The 15335-nt window shown below is 42.8% G+C and overlaps 1 protein-coding gene across 3 annotated transcripts in view; it reads left to right on the forward strand.

Moving 5' to 3' along the window:
- Positions 1-15335, forward strand: part of NELL1 (neural EGFL like 1) — a 720354-nt gene that overhangs the window by 176975 nt on the left and 528044 nt on the right. For all 3 annotated transcript variants that reach the window (XM_069469705.1, XM_069469706.1, XM_069469704.1), the window contains one exon: positions 7562-7635. In XM_069469705.1, coding sequence (XP_069325806.1) covers positions 7562-7635 — 74 coding nt within the window. The remainder of the gene's footprint in view (positions 1-7561; positions 7636-15335) is intronic.

Genomic DNA, 15335 nt, shown 5'->3' on the forward strand with positions numbered 1-15335 from the left:
AGTTGAAGAACTATTATGGATTTGTTAAAAAGTATGAGATTTTTGTTTTTAGTTCATCATTTTGAGTTCCTGGACAGATCTGTGAATACTATCTTTTAAAAGTTGTTGTTTGGACATGTTAGTAATGAGTCCTCAGGGTGTTTTGTATTTTAATCTTTTGATATTTTTAAAAAAGTTATAAAAGCACTGTCCTTATTGCATAACATTAGAAAACATAGAGAAAAATAAAGATGAAAAATTTACCCAGAATACCACCACTTGGAAACAAATCACTTTTGAACTTTTAGTGGATTTCATTTGTCCTTTTTTAAAAAAAATTATTTTGTGTATAGTTGCGGTCATACCATGCAGACAATTTTATATTCTACTTTGTTGATTTATCATCGTCACTTAGACATATTGCTATGTTTTAAAAAATTCCGTGTAAGCCTCATTTTAACAGGCTTCATAGTTTTCCATTGTTTGGCTGTTGTATAACTTTTTGTTTTTTTAACCATTCCCAAATTGTTAGATATCTAGGTTGTTTCCCACTTTTCGATATTATAAATTACCCATCAATAACATGTTTTGCATAGAAAACACATTTTTGTATATTTTTGTATTTTATATTTCCTTAAGGTAGAATTCTCCAGAGTAGAATGACTGGGCCTAAGACTGACATTTTTAAGGCCCTTGATGCATGTCATTAAATTGTCCTCTCACTAGGTGTGTGTGGGGCAGTCATTTTTCTTTATTCTGATGTGTTTGATAGCTTTGGGTTTTAAAAATCATTTGAGAAAGTTACCCAATTTTACCAAGATTTTGATAACTAAACCAAACAGTAACTAAAACATTAGTGGTTTTGGTTTTTTTTTTTTTTTTTTTGCCTTTGTTTGGAATTCATAGCAATTTAGTTAGGTAGCACTAATTTTTTCAGTAGTTCCAATTGGTAGTTTGGTGTGTTCAGAGTTTAATTAAGTGGGAATCCGAATAAATTATTAAGAACACTATTCAGGAAAATCTTAAAAAATGATACAAGGCACCTCTGGTAATTAAAAGGTTGAGAACCTCTGGGCTAGAGGGCTTTTGTTTCTCACTAAATTTAATAGAAATATGCATTAGGAAGTTACTGCATGCTGCTTCCTGGTTGGAATAAAGATGAAGGAGCCCTCCCTGCTTTGGAGGAGCTCACTTTCGAGTTAGAGACATGGGTTACGGTGTTCAGAACTGTGAGTGCCCTAACATCAGGGGCAATGGGTACGGGGCACTGATGGAGCACAGAGGAACAGCTGGGGAGGGTGGTGGAGGACACTGGTGGCAGCCTAGGGTGCTTCCCAGAGGAAGTGGAGCCAAGGTAAATATCTTTAGTCTCCTAGAAGATGATTTTGGTAGTTGAGCAGTGGGGTGGAGGAGGAAAAAATGAGGGCTGCTAGAGTAGAGTCTAAAACCAGTGGGTGGAATTTTTAAAAATTTTCAAATGTTTTCACATCAGAAAAATGGTAGAGAGTACTTACTTTGGTTGTCCCTTTCAAACATGAAAAGTATGTGAGGTAATGCAGGTGTTAGCTTGATGTGGCTATTCCACGATGCATATATATTTCAAAACATCAAGTTGTACAACATAAATGTGCACAATTTATATTTGTCAATTAAAAAATAATGAAATCTAGAAAAAACAAAAAATAAAATGTATCTTGTATGAATAACATATAATTGAATCTTATTTTTTAATCTAGTTTGACAATCTGGATTGTTTTGTTTTGATTGCATCATTTAAGCCATTCACATTTAAGGATTTTATAAATAGAGTTGAAAGCACTATTTCTTTAATACCATGTTTTTCCTTGGTTCAGTTCCTTATTTTGATTTTTTTTTCGTTTTCTTTTCTGGAGAGCTGCCCCAAGTAAATTTTCTTACATGTGAATTTAAAAATATTTCTTAAGCTTTTCTCTAGATTTAGGTGGGGCAATATTCTACGAACACTGAGGAAAGGTATTGATATAACTCAGAAAAAAAGGAGCCCATATATAAAAGCAAATTGTTTTGTCTGCTCACTTATTAAGTGTTCTTGCACTTGTTGTGGCCTCAGGAACTGCAGTACTCCTGTGTTTGTTTGGAAATAGGAAGGAACTTTGTCTAAGCGTCTATGGTGGTACAGGAAGTAGTGCAGGAGTTTCATTCCTCAGACATTTGTTGGGTGTCTGCTCTATTCAAGGTGTATTTGACATACTTAGCCGCACATTAAAGTCCTCTGGTGGGCTTCTTAAACTGGCAATTCCCAGGCTCCCCCACAACCCCAGCCCTACTAAATCAGAATGCCCAGGCAGTGCTATCCTGAAATCAATGTTCTTTAGGTAGACAGATTGGAGAACTACCAGAGATGGGAGGGGGGAAGGCAGGTGGAGAAGAAATCTTTTAGCTATGCAAGACAGCATTTGCAAAGAGATAGAGGTGGCAGAGGGAAAGGGAGATAGTGTCTTTGATAACAACTCAGGATTTTTGTAGGTGAGAATTAAAAATAAAGTTGTAAAAGTAGGTTGGGGATGGATGTTGAAGATTGTATTCCACTGAAGTTGTTCACTAATCCTTACTGAGGTCTCTCTCCCAAACATTGTCTTCAACTCTGGGTACAACAGTGGATGCATATGGATCATTTGCTCTGTGTTAGGCACTGTGCTGGATCATTTTATGTCCATTAATTCATTGAATTCTTCGAACAGCCCAAAGTAGTAGGTTCTAGTATTAACCGCATTTTACAGAAGAGGAAGTGAAGCATAGAGAGAAGTAACATGTCCAAGGTCTCTCAGCTTTGGTGGAGCCCAAATAAAGTCTAGGCAGTCTGGCTCCAGAGCTGATGCTCTTAACCTGTCTACCCATAGCTCTCCAGAGAGATGCACACATTACCCCTTTACAATAACGAGTACTATTTAACATGGATACTATATAAGACACAGAGGTAACACAGAGAAGGAATGATTATTTCTGTCCAAAATGTGTGTGAGTGTGTGTGAGAGAGAGAGAGAGAGAGAGAGAGAGAAACTTAACAGGTAACAGCTAAGCAGGGCATTGACAAATGAACAGGAGTTTACAAGATAGGTAGGGACATACCTGCCAGGGGGAATTGCACATGCAAAATCATGGAAACAAAACAGCATTGGTTTTGGTACTGAAACACAAGGTTTGCAAGCAAGGTTGTGGCATAATTGAAGATGAGCTTTTAGAATGGCCACTGCATCGAGAGAGCTGGAGGCAGTGTGACTGGGGATGGGATTTGGGCACATTCCAGGTGGAGGTGATGAAACTGGCAAGCAGGCACCACCTGGGGAGATGCAGAGGAAGGGATGGACATGAGTGACAGCCAAAGGACCTGGCGCATGATAGATTCTCCATACACATTGTTTTGCATGAGACTAATGAATTGGGGACAGAGCGTCTGTGAGGGAGACGTTGCCAGGTTTTGAACCAGAGCCTGTGGAAGACTCAGTGTGATTAACAGAAGTAAGACAGGTGGGGGAAGTAGTTTGGGGAGTGATACACTCCATTTGGCATGTTTGAGTTAGAGATGCCTGAGGGAAAACCAGTTTGATGTGGGTGTCTTGCTCGTAGAGGTGGTATCTGATGCCAGGGCCGTGTGTTCGCTCACGGAGGGAAGAAGCATCCTTGGGTGTTCAGCCCCTCTGATCTGCCACTCTCCTTTAAAGTGTAAAACAGCATGCTGATTTTGACATTCTCAGCTCTGAATGCCAAGGGATGGCTGGAGTGTGTGTGGAGTACAAATACCGAAATAAAGACAGAGAAACCTCACATGCACACCTGACAGAGGCGTCCAGCCATACCTGTCAATTGTTTGTTCAGTGTGCACCCAAATGGCAAAAGCATCCAATCATAGCGCTAGAGAAATCAAGGTCAAATTTGAAGGGCTAGATGTCTGTGGGTGCAAAAAGATACAGCTGCATAACTCTTTCTTTATATCCCCGGTACATTTGTTTCTGACATAATGGAGAAGGGTGGGTTGGTGCCAGGTTTCAATTTAGTGGTCGGGCACTGTGAAATATTCTAGTTTGCATGTCACCAGTGTGATATGAAGTGCTTTAGGTATCCATTTACATTTCTACTCACACCCAAAGCTGTTGGAACGGAGTCCCAGATGCCCTAGCCAAAGGCACCAGAGCTTGACTCACCTTATGTTTAAATTTCCTCAGACATCAAAAATAAGCCTTTTGGCCATAGATCTAGAGGTCAGATAATGAGGACTGATGTTAGGCATACAGGGAAGTCGCAGGGATGGAGGGGTATTGTCAGAGAAGTGAGGGTAAGTATGAGAAAGCTGGAGAAGTTTTTGTGACCTCCAGTGGTGATCCTGGAAGTTGTCCTAAGACAATTTCATAGACATGTACATTTTGCACCAGTGCCAGAGCTGCAAATGGCTGAGACATGCTGGAACATGTTGCCATCATTCATTACCAGCCCCCCTAAACCCTCCTGCTATGTGAGGACATAAAGTTTATACCAGACTGGTGGATGTGAGGGATGGATGTGTCTTCATGTGTTGTGTGAATATAAACAATGAGACGTTCTTATCTCCAGATAGGAGTTCTGGAATGAGTCTGTCAAGGAGGAAGAAAGGAATTGGGCAAATGTTTTAAGACAGGGTAGCAAGTGTATTAATACCTTTGGGGAACTGGCAAGGGGCAAAGGAGGAAGAAAAGTCTCTTTCTTTGCTTCCCAGCCTGGGCCAAGAAGCAAATGGCAGATTTGACAGCAGTGCACTTAGCAGAACTGTCACTCTGGAGCGAGCCACCTTGCCAAGTTGGCAGCAGCTGTGTTTGGGAGTGTGGGAATTTATTAGACAGGAATTCCAGGAGCTGGAGGTGTGGTTTCCCCATGCAAGTAAATTGGGGACTCCAGATCATCATTAGGACCAATGAATCATACTGATTTATCTAGAAGACTGAAGCATAGAAGACGATTAGAGATAGATTTTTATTTAATGAAGGAAGGAAAGGGCCTATCTAGAAAACTGTATTGATTTTCCACTTTCTTTTCTCATCTACTTTCAATGTTTACAGTTGCATTGAATAGCAAAAATAACTCTTACTTGGGGATCAAGAAATTTGATTGGTTTTTGCTACCAACTGGAGGCTCATTAATTCTAAAACTATTTGTTTTTACTAACAATAGGCTCAGAGAGGCCCTGGATATGGGGCTGGAGATAAAATTATGAATAGACATAGTCCCTACCTTCATGGAAGTTGCAGTTAGCAGGCGGGATATATAATTAAGTGGGCAAATAGGATACCATGTGATATATGTTTGTTAGTGCTAGGTCCAAAGTACACTAGAAGCACAAAGTGAGGGAAGCTAACCAGTGTCAGAAGTCAGGAGCAACTTCTTGAGGGAAGTCAGGTCTAAGCCTACAATGATGGGTGTGTAGGTTGGGAGGTTGCCAGTGCAAGGTGGACAGGGTGTTCTGCAGGTGTTCCCGTGGACGAGAACAGTATATGCAGAGCCTGCAAGTGAGAGAGAAGGTGCGGCTGGAGCCTATGTGGTGTGAATGTTTGGGAGGGTGAGTGAAAGCACAGGGATTGGTGTGCTATGAAGGTCGAGCGATAAGGAGGAACAACATGAATGGCCTTATGTGCTCAATTAAGGAAGTTGGACTTCATTCTGGTGGCATTTGGGACCCATAATGATTTTGAGCAGGGCACTTAAAAAATATATGCCTGGGTGTTGTATAGGACTAGAAAACCCAAGACTAGAACTTGGGAGAGTTAGGAGGCTCTGGTAGTACCAAAGAAGAGGGGTGATGCTAGCCTGAATGAAGACAGTGTCTGGGGGCAGAGGGTGGGGGGTGGAGAAAAGTAGGTTAATTTGAGAAACTTAAGAAGGGAGCATCGCTAGGATTTGACACTGATTGGACATGGGGTTGAGGAAGAGGGGGAGGTTAGAAGGACCCCAGGCACTAGCGTATGGGTGCTGGGACGGATGCCCATGCCATTCACTGAGGGAAAGACACTAGAATGGGACATATTTGAGTGGGGTTGCTGCAGGTCAGATTCTGAGGGGAAACGGACTCCTAAATGGAGATTTGCAGGTGCTGTATTAGGAAGTGCTCTCAGGATCAATTTGGGGATAGGAGTGAGGTGGTGAAGGAAGCAGAATTGGGCAGGAGAAGTTGAGCTGCAATGGTAACAAGAAATGCCTCAGTCATTCCTACACTGCTGTTGGTGCTGGACTGGCCCTTCAGAGTTGTCCTGGTCAGGACTTTGTACCGTCTTCATCAACCACTCACTGGATGTGGGCTGCCCCTGGAAGGGGACTTCGCCTCGGGCAAGGAGGCCCTCTACAGCCCAGGGCTAGTCCTACGTCAGTTTTCAGTGGAGAGCTGTTGGTTGCCAACTGTCCCAGCAGCTATAGGAATGCGTCCTTTGGTCATGGAGGGGGATCTGGGTAGCATACCACAGCATCCACTACATGGCCGTGATGTTAATTAAAACAGCATCTGTGGACTTTTCTCTCCTGGTGGCTAAAAGGAAGGGGTTAGACCAGCCAATCACTAAGTTTCCTATATACTTGAACTTCCTGTGAGAATCAGAAGATTTTGTAACTAGGAAACTGCCAAATTTAATCAACTGTTTTTAACAGATATGGAAACGGGGCTCTGAAAGGTGAGGTGGCTTTCTAAGACCAACAGCGAGTTAGTGGGAGAGATCGCGTAGAGATTCCGTCCCTCCTGACAGCTAGGGCTAGGAAGGCCCTCACCAGGGCAGGAGAGGGAGTCATCAGGCCTTTGCTTGCTTGTTCTGCTGCAGTGGCTGGAGAATTTGGTGGGGTCACGTTAGAGTCATATCAAATTGACATATGCTGCACTTGCTTAAAAGGGAGCCAGCAAGTTAAGCCAAGGATGGAGTCTTAGTGGAATCTAAATTGAGTATCAGGAGCTCCATTTATGCTTCCCTTTGACATGTCCTACAAGGCCTACTTCCACCCTCTGCCCTCCCTGTTAGCCTGTTACACTCACCTTTCCGAGGGCAGTCTCTCGAGTGCATTGATCTAGCACTTCACTGGCTCGGCTTGTATTTCTCACTTGTCTCTTGGTGTCTTGGGAATGCATAGGCTAAGGACACCCACTTCCCAGCCAAGAAATGGCTCCCTCTCCACTGCGGCTGAGGTTCTGATGAATGGAATGTATATGAGCCTTCTTTCGCCCAGGCATTTGTTTTACAGCTGGAGTGTCCGAATCAAAGCTGCTGCTGCTCCATGGTGATAACAACCAGTTCTTCCTTGTTTTAACTCCTTACAACGTCGGTCCATTCTCTAGTTCCTTTGGCAACTGTGACTTTGAAATAATTGTATGTCCTTGCTGTGCAAGCAGGACAAGCACAATCAAGTGAGGCCTGCCTGGGAGAGTGAAGGGTTAGCCTGTGCACGATTCCCATGTCTTACGTTAGACAAAGAGATTAGTACCGCTCAGAGGCAGAGCGTCTGGGTTTTTGTGGAATCTGTTGGAGTTGGAAGGCACCTCTGAGGTCATTTTGTTGCACAGCATGACTGTCTGACCCATTTTTCTATTTCATTACAGCAAAATGTATCTATGGAGGAAAAGTTCTTGCAGAAGGCCAGCGGATTTTAACCAAGAGCTGTCGGGAATGCCGAGTAAGTTTTAATCTTAGGATCCCTATCACTTCTGGAAAATGAATAGATAGATGTGTGGGCTTCCGATAGGGTTCTTGAATGGGGCGTGGTGGCCTGGATGGGTCCCTGAGGGGCAGAACCCCCTATGGTGGGGTAGAGTACAGGATGGGGAGGACCTGGCCATTGTCATTTTTGGGGTTAGCTTGTGAGCAACTGTGGTTCAGGTAGCCTTGGAAGAAGCTATTAAGGGAAGAGTGTGAGAGAGAAAAGAGAGCTGGCAGGTGCTATGAGTCAGGGAGGCTGGTGGGTGTCCCTGGGAAAGGGGTTTGGATTGGTGTTAGTGGCATCAGTCTGTGATACTAGTGGCGGCAGTGCCAACTCTATTCCCAAATGGCTCCATATGATGCTAGAAAACGCCTCTGTCTCCTGCCTGCCCCCTCCCATGTACTACTTGAAACAAGATGTATAGAACCATAGACCTCATTCGATAATCACTCTATAAACATGCATTAAGCAAATTCTGTATACCAGCATTGTACTAGGTTCTGGGTGTATAACAGTGAACAAAACCTATCTGTACTGAACTCGAGTCTAGTGAGGGAGACAGACAGTAAGAAAATAAATCCATATACGATGTAATGCCAAATTCTATAAAAAATATGAAGTAGGCTGAAGGAGTAGAGAGTTTTGGGGTGGGCATGAGTGGTCTGGAAAGGCTTGGCTGAGGACATAATTTTAGAACAAAGCCTTGGATAAGGTTCTGAAGCCAGACATGCAGGTATTTGGGTGAGTAATTACTTGATTAGTAATTGTTTCCTAGGGAGACGAGGGTGAAGGTACATTCTAAGCAACAAAACAAAACAAAACCCATTTACAAATGCCCAGAGCCATAAAGAGAGCAGATCTTATTTAGGAAACTCCAAAGAATTTGACTTGGGTGAAGTTTTAGGGTGCATGTTGGAGAGTGATGAGAGATGAAACTAGAAAGATAGACAAGATGGGAAAGGACCAGTTTTGACTTGATCTTAATGGAGGTGAGGATTCGTTGAAGGTGTCGGCTTACGTGTGTCATGAGTAGCTTTGCATTTTCAAAGGTCACTATGATTATAGTGAGGGGTGGCTATTGGAGGAGAACTAGGTGAATCTGAATAATTATAAATAATAAATGATAAGGTCTTGACCTAAGGCAGTGACAGTGAAGATGGAGAGGAGAAAGATGTGAGAGCTATTTAGAAAATAGAGTTGAAAGGACTTCAACTGGTGAGTGATTGGGTTTAGGCAGAGGCTGTTGCAAGGGGGAGAAAGAACCCAAATGATGTCCAGGTTTCTAGTGTGGTCACAGGGAATACCAGTTTCTATTTTTGGTTGTAAGTAGCAGAAACCTTCTCTGGCTAATGTGGTGATTTTATTGGAAGGATATTGAGGGGCTCACAGAATCTCTGAAAGGCCAGAAGACCAGGCTTAGGACTAGGCAGGGACCCAGGAGTCCCAGAAGTTAGGAAGCGGAACCATAGCTGTGGTCTAGGAAGGAGGAGTCTGGCAGGCATGTCTCTGCTGTGATGAATGATTTCCAATCATTTCTACTGTCCTTTAGTCACTTGAACAGGATTTAAAATCTGGGGAGCAGCATACTGTTAGCAAAGCTTAAGTCATATGTCCAAGCCCTGATTGTTCAGGGTGGAGAAGCATTTGGCCCCTTCAGCCTGTGTGAGGAGCCAGCCACTTGGAATTACCATCCCATTAAGACTGCATGCAATGGAGAAACCATTCCCCAAGGGGAAACTATGGTACCTATCGGAAGGGAGACTGGATCATGAGAAACCAAAATATGATAAAATGTTCTCTTCATTAGGTGGTGATATTATGCTTCTCTGAGGCAGAAGGAGAAATGTGTTTTGTGGGTGAGGAGCAAGTGGAAAGCAAATGGAGCCAGTTTTAGCATGTTTGATAGTATTTTGGCTACCCACTACTATGAGGCAAACTCCCCACTGGGCACAGTGGCTCACGTCTGTAATCCTAGAATTTTGGGAGGCCGAGGTGGGAGGATTGCTTGAGGCCAGGAATTGAAGACCAAGCCTGAGGAAGATGTCTCTACAAAAAAAAAAAAAAAAAATAGAAAAATTAGCTGGACGTGGTAGCACATGCCTGTAGTCTCAGCTACTTGGGAGGCTGAGGCTGGAGGATCACTTGAGCCCAGAAGTTTGAGGTTGCAGTGAGCCATTATGACACCACTGCACTCTAGCCCAGGCGAGAGAGCGAGACACTGTCTACAAAACAAAACAAAAGACAACGACAACAACAAAAAAACCCCAAAACCCTAAAACTTGGTTGACTAAAAAAATTAATATTATTATCTGTCATGGTTGTGTGGCTTGAATGGGCTCAGCCGGGTGGTTCTCAGTTGGAATCTCACAAGCAATTGCAATCTGATGGCTGCTGAATCTAGAATCCTATGAAGGCTTGATATGGCTGGGTGTCCAAGAAAGCTTCTTCGCATGCATGTCTAGCACCTCAACTAAGATGGATAGAACAGAGATTTCTCTCCATGTCTCTGGCTATGTTTGTCTTTGTCTATCTTTCTTCCTCCTTTCCTTTTTTTCTCTGCAGCCTGTAGACATGGCTACCCTGGGCCTCCTTACTGCATGGTCATCTCAGGGATTTCTCACATGGTGGCTGGCTTCTCCCAGAACAAACCCTTCAAAAGAGAGGTGGAAGCACCAACATTTATAACCTAATCTCAGAAGCCATGCAATGTCACTTCCTCTGCATTCTATTGGTGAGACAGAATCAGCCCAGATTTATGGTAGAGAAGGACATTGCAAGGGCATGAATTCCAGGAGGCATGATTCATTAGGGAGACAAGCATCTTTCGAGATCAGCTACCATAAGAGTTTGTGATATAATGTCCTATTTAAAACACCCCGTCCCCACATACATACCATGATGGGAATTTACCAACCCACAACATTAATGGGTTTACACAGCTGGAAAAAGTTAAGAGATAAGAGAATTACTTTAATTGGGTGAAAATCTACCTCTAGTACCTTCTATCCAGTGGCTTTACTTCTGCCTTCTGTAGGATAAGAGGGTGAGTCTACTTATTCTTACAATACAGAATTTTGATTGAAAAGTCAAAGTTTGCAATCAGATGGACCTGGGTTTAAATCCTGAAATTTTACCTGATTGTTAGTGAAGTCCAGAATTCCTTTCCCTCATGGGGTTCTAGTAAAAGCTGAGTTGGGGAATATTACTTTAGATTAGAAAGCCAAAGTGAGGCTTCCTATATATGATATTTTCCCTCTCCCCATTTTAGCCACTGCAATATAAGGAAAGACAATTACAGGCATAACACCGCCCCTAGAGGAATATAGAGGAGGCCGACTGCAGTAAGAACATGTTTGCCCAGGGCCTCGTGCCGAGCTGCATAACCAAACACTCCTTTGCTGCCCAGTGCTAGCTGGAACCTGTCTAATCCAGGTTCCTAGATGACAACCTGAGGCATGGGCTTTTGTGTTGATGCTTTATTTATTTATCCTTTGGTGGGGATGGGGGTGTGGAGGAGGGGGAGAGGTATAGTCCTAGGCATGCAAGAGTGAGGCATAGACAGAGGGAAGTAAGGAAGGAAAAGCAGGAGAGCAAACACAAGAGGGTGTGTTGCAGAGCAGCCACAGCCCCACACAAAGCACAGCAGGTTTTGTGAGGCATCTGCATAGAGCGTCACCGGAACCACTGTGTCTCAGACCATCCTTTTTTTTTTTTTTTGAGACAGGGTCTTGCTCTGTCTCCCCAGCTAGAGTGCAGTGGCCTCATCATAGCTCACTGCAACCTCAAACTCCTGGGCTCAAGTGATCTTCCTGCTTTGGCCTCCGAGTAGCTGGGAATACAGGTGTGCACCACCACTCCTGGCTAATTTTTTCTATTTTTTGTAGGGACAGGGTCTCACTGTGTTGCCCAGACTGGTCTGGAACTCATGGCCTCAAGAGAGCCTCCTGCCTTGGCCTCCCAAAGTGCTTGTATTATAGGTGTGAGTCACCACACCCGGCCATAGGCCATCTTTGCAAGCATTTTTACCTACCTTACTTCATTTTTTTTTTATCACATCGTAGGGGAAAAGAAAGGAATGCATTTTAAAGATTGAAGGGAAGGAGGCATTTAGAGACCTGCAGAAGTTCTCAAGGAGATACAATTAAAGGAAGATCTTGAATCTAGTTCTTTATGCGGGGCCAGGGAGGAAAGGCTCTTTCCTTTATTCTGTCTCTTGTTGGCCAGAATCTACCCCAGAGGTTAACTTCCTCAAACTTCCCTGTTTTGTCTCCCATTCCTTCCCTCCTGGCTGCCACTGGGAATCCCAGAGGTTCCATGCATCCAGGCAGTCTGATGGGTATGCGGGAATGGTGGGCTTTCTGCTCAGTGGGTGCTGGGTGTGCTTAGTCTGTGGCAGGGGCAACGATGGTGTCTTGCGAGGGCTTTATGATCTCTTGATCAGCAAGGAAGCTTTCAGGCCTAGGAGTGGGGGAGCTGTTGGGGTGGTCCATGACCTGGGGCTGGCACATGACCACACAGGGATGTTGGGCAGATTAAATGAGATAAAGCATGCGAGGAACTTAGTACAGTGCATGGCACAATGTCAGTCCTCAATAAGTGTGAATAATTCTTCTTATTCCACATGACCACACATGTCCTCCTTGAACATAGCACAGATATCATGTTCTCTGTAAATTGTTTCATTTCTAGGGGAGAAAAGATGATTTGGATTCTTACACCCTTGCTTTTCTCTTCCACCTCAGGGAAAGCTGGCATGATTAAAGACAATTTTGTCCACTCTGCTGATGATCCCAGTACCAGCTGTGTATATGTCACTTGGCACTAGTGCCTGCTTTTGCATTCTGAGTGGAAGGAGTGGGTCATTCTAGAAAGGGTCACCACCATGACTCAATCTCCACCATCATCAGAGAGGATCGGGACAGACACCATTTGAGAACTGTAGAAGATACAGGCATGGCTTTGAGTGCCAGTCTATTTAAATAGTATTCACCACTGTTATTGGCACATTGTAGTTGCTCTACACACTTGGGTTCATCTTTTATTGTTTTTGTTTTGTTTTTACAACTTAGAAAGGAATTGAGGCAGACAGGTTATTCCCTTTGCACAGGTGATATGTGCTTACATGTGTGTGTGAATGATTTCATCCTCTATTAAAAAAATTATTATTTTTTTCACTTATTGTCTTTCTATAGTTATTTATAGAACAGTTACTTTGTGTACAGAGGGAAGGGTCATTGACAATAATATTTAACATTTCTTGAGTACTTATAATTTTTTAGGTACTCTTTAAAGCATTTTCAACATATTACATAATTTAAGCCTCATAGTAACCCTGTGAGGAAAATACTATCCAGATGTGGAAACTGAGGCACAGAAGAACAAGGCCCTATAGCCAGTGAGTGAGTGGGGACTGGAACCCAGGTGGTCTGGCTCCATGGCCTCCTCTTAGCCTCTCCACTGCCATTCCTGATGCTGTGAGACTTATTCATAAATAATTCTCATTTCTGGATTTTAAAGGGGTAGATGCAGAAGGATAGAATTACCACTTTTCAGTCTATCTGAGAATGCCAAATTGGTCAGGCTATGGCCCCGCCGATTCCTTGTTAAGGGTTACAGTTATAAAAGGCCATAGGAGAGCTTCGGGACATAGTTGATGGATGTTGTCAGCAGGGAGAGAGGGTGACAGGGCTAGGATGAAAGGGCCTCTGCTTTCTCCCAGGCAGCCTTGCTCCGATGGAAGCCCTAATGCTCTATGGAATCTGTTGCATATAATAAATTAAACTTTTCTCTTAGGCATCTAAAATGATACTATGTAAGTGCTGTCTTTGGGAGAATAGAGGAAATAATTGCTCAGATAATTTTCTGTATTCTATGATTCCAATGGAGATCCTCAGTAGACAAAAGGCTGCCTGGAGATCCATCCATTTCCATGTCCCTGGGATCATTTGAAAGCTCCAGCAACATCAATTAGACAAGAAACAAACTCTGATATCAAATACTTTCACCAAGTGTTTCCAGAAGTTAACATATGTTTTTTTTTAAAAAATCAAGATGAATAAACTCTCCTAGCAGTCTTGTTTAATTTTGCCCAATTATTGCCTGTTTTGCAACATGTCTTTAGCCCAACAAGAATTTTTTACTTGAAGATGTGAGTTTTACATATTATTAGAAATTCAGGTTGGTGCACAGTGATTAGTACAAAACCTGAAAGTGTTTATTTTTGACCAATGACACAGAGACAGTTGCTCTAAATGAGAAAGAATGGAAGTATTGTATTTTCCACCAACACAGAGCTCCAGGGGTCCTAAAATAACACACCACAATCAGGAGGATTTAAAAATGGTTAATCATTAGATACTTCTTACTAGAGATAGTTTTGAAAATAAAGTAAAAACGGTTGGTGCCTGATTCTGTAGCTGGTCTAAATGGATTTGGTGGCATTTATGCAAAGGTAATCACAGTTCACATTATTTCCAAATTCATGCAAAAGTGTTTGTCTCTATTTAAACATTTGGAATGATGATCTTTCTTGTTAAATATGTTAAAGGTTGATTAGCATTGTTAACTGACTTAATCAGCAGTCAAAGCAAGCCCTTTCTATAAAATGAGAACCTTTCGTGAGTGACTATTTAACAAAATCTTCTGTAGTATTTTTAACATTGTTCTTGTTACAAAAGCAAAATGTTAATATGTACTCACCATATAAAATTTAGACTGTAAAGGAAAAAGTGTAAGGGAGAAATTGGAAAGCACTCCAGAATCTTACCACCTAGGGATAATCCCTTTTAACAGTTTGATTTTTGACAGCAAGAGTGAAATTTATCTTAATCGTCTTAGTTTGGGCTCTCCTGGAAGCAGACCCTGAGCTAAGGATTTCAGTACAAGTGATTTATTAAGGTAGTGCTCGCAGGAGAAGCCAGGAAGAGTTGGGGAATTCAAGACGGAGAAGGGGAAGAAACTGAACGAAAGTGCAATTTTAGATGAAAGGTCAGACATACCTGGATCCCACCAGGGGCTCTGGAGCATAAATTGCACTCTAGAGATTGTTCCTCCTTGAGGTAAAGAACATCCACACCATTCAGCCATTGGCTCTGGGCCATGGGCAACAGCATTGCAGAACTTGAACCTCTCTCTGCATGGGCAAAACAGCTCCTGTGCCCAAGGGCAGCCCTCTGAAGGTGACAGAGGTGAGCCATTAGCAGCAAAGCATTCAGAAAGTTGGGGGTGGGCACATAGAAGTGATGAAAGGGCTTGAACAGTGTTAGCCACTCTTATTTATGCCAGGCGGCAGTCAATCATGAATAAATATATTAATATTGGAGGATATCCTTGGAGGCAATAATGATAATTGAGCATTGTGTTTTCCTTTACGTTTAGCTGCTGAGAGTAAAGTTACTCACGTCCATTGATTTGTAATAATTGGTTTGATTCCCTGTTGTAGAAACTAAGGCACATCAGGTAGGGGCATTAGCCTTAGGACTGATGCTAACTCTTGACGTTAGATGCTATCCAACCTGGCCTGCACTGAGGAGTGAGAATGGGATATAGCAGCAAAGCGAGGGCTGAGAGTGAGTAGTAGGATCAATTTTCAGATTATAGGGCCAGTTCTAAGTCAGGAGAATAGAAAGAGGTAGCTTGGGCAAGATTGGAAATAAAAGGCAAAGGAGAAGAAAAGG

Source organism: Eulemur rufifrons, chromosome 6 (assembly GCF_041146395.1).
Source record: "Eulemur rufifrons isolate Redbay chromosome 6, OSU_ERuf_1, whole genome shotgun sequence".
Taxonomy (NCBI): Eukaryota; Metazoa; Chordata; class Mammalia; order Primates; family Lemuridae; genus Eulemur; species Eulemur rufifrons.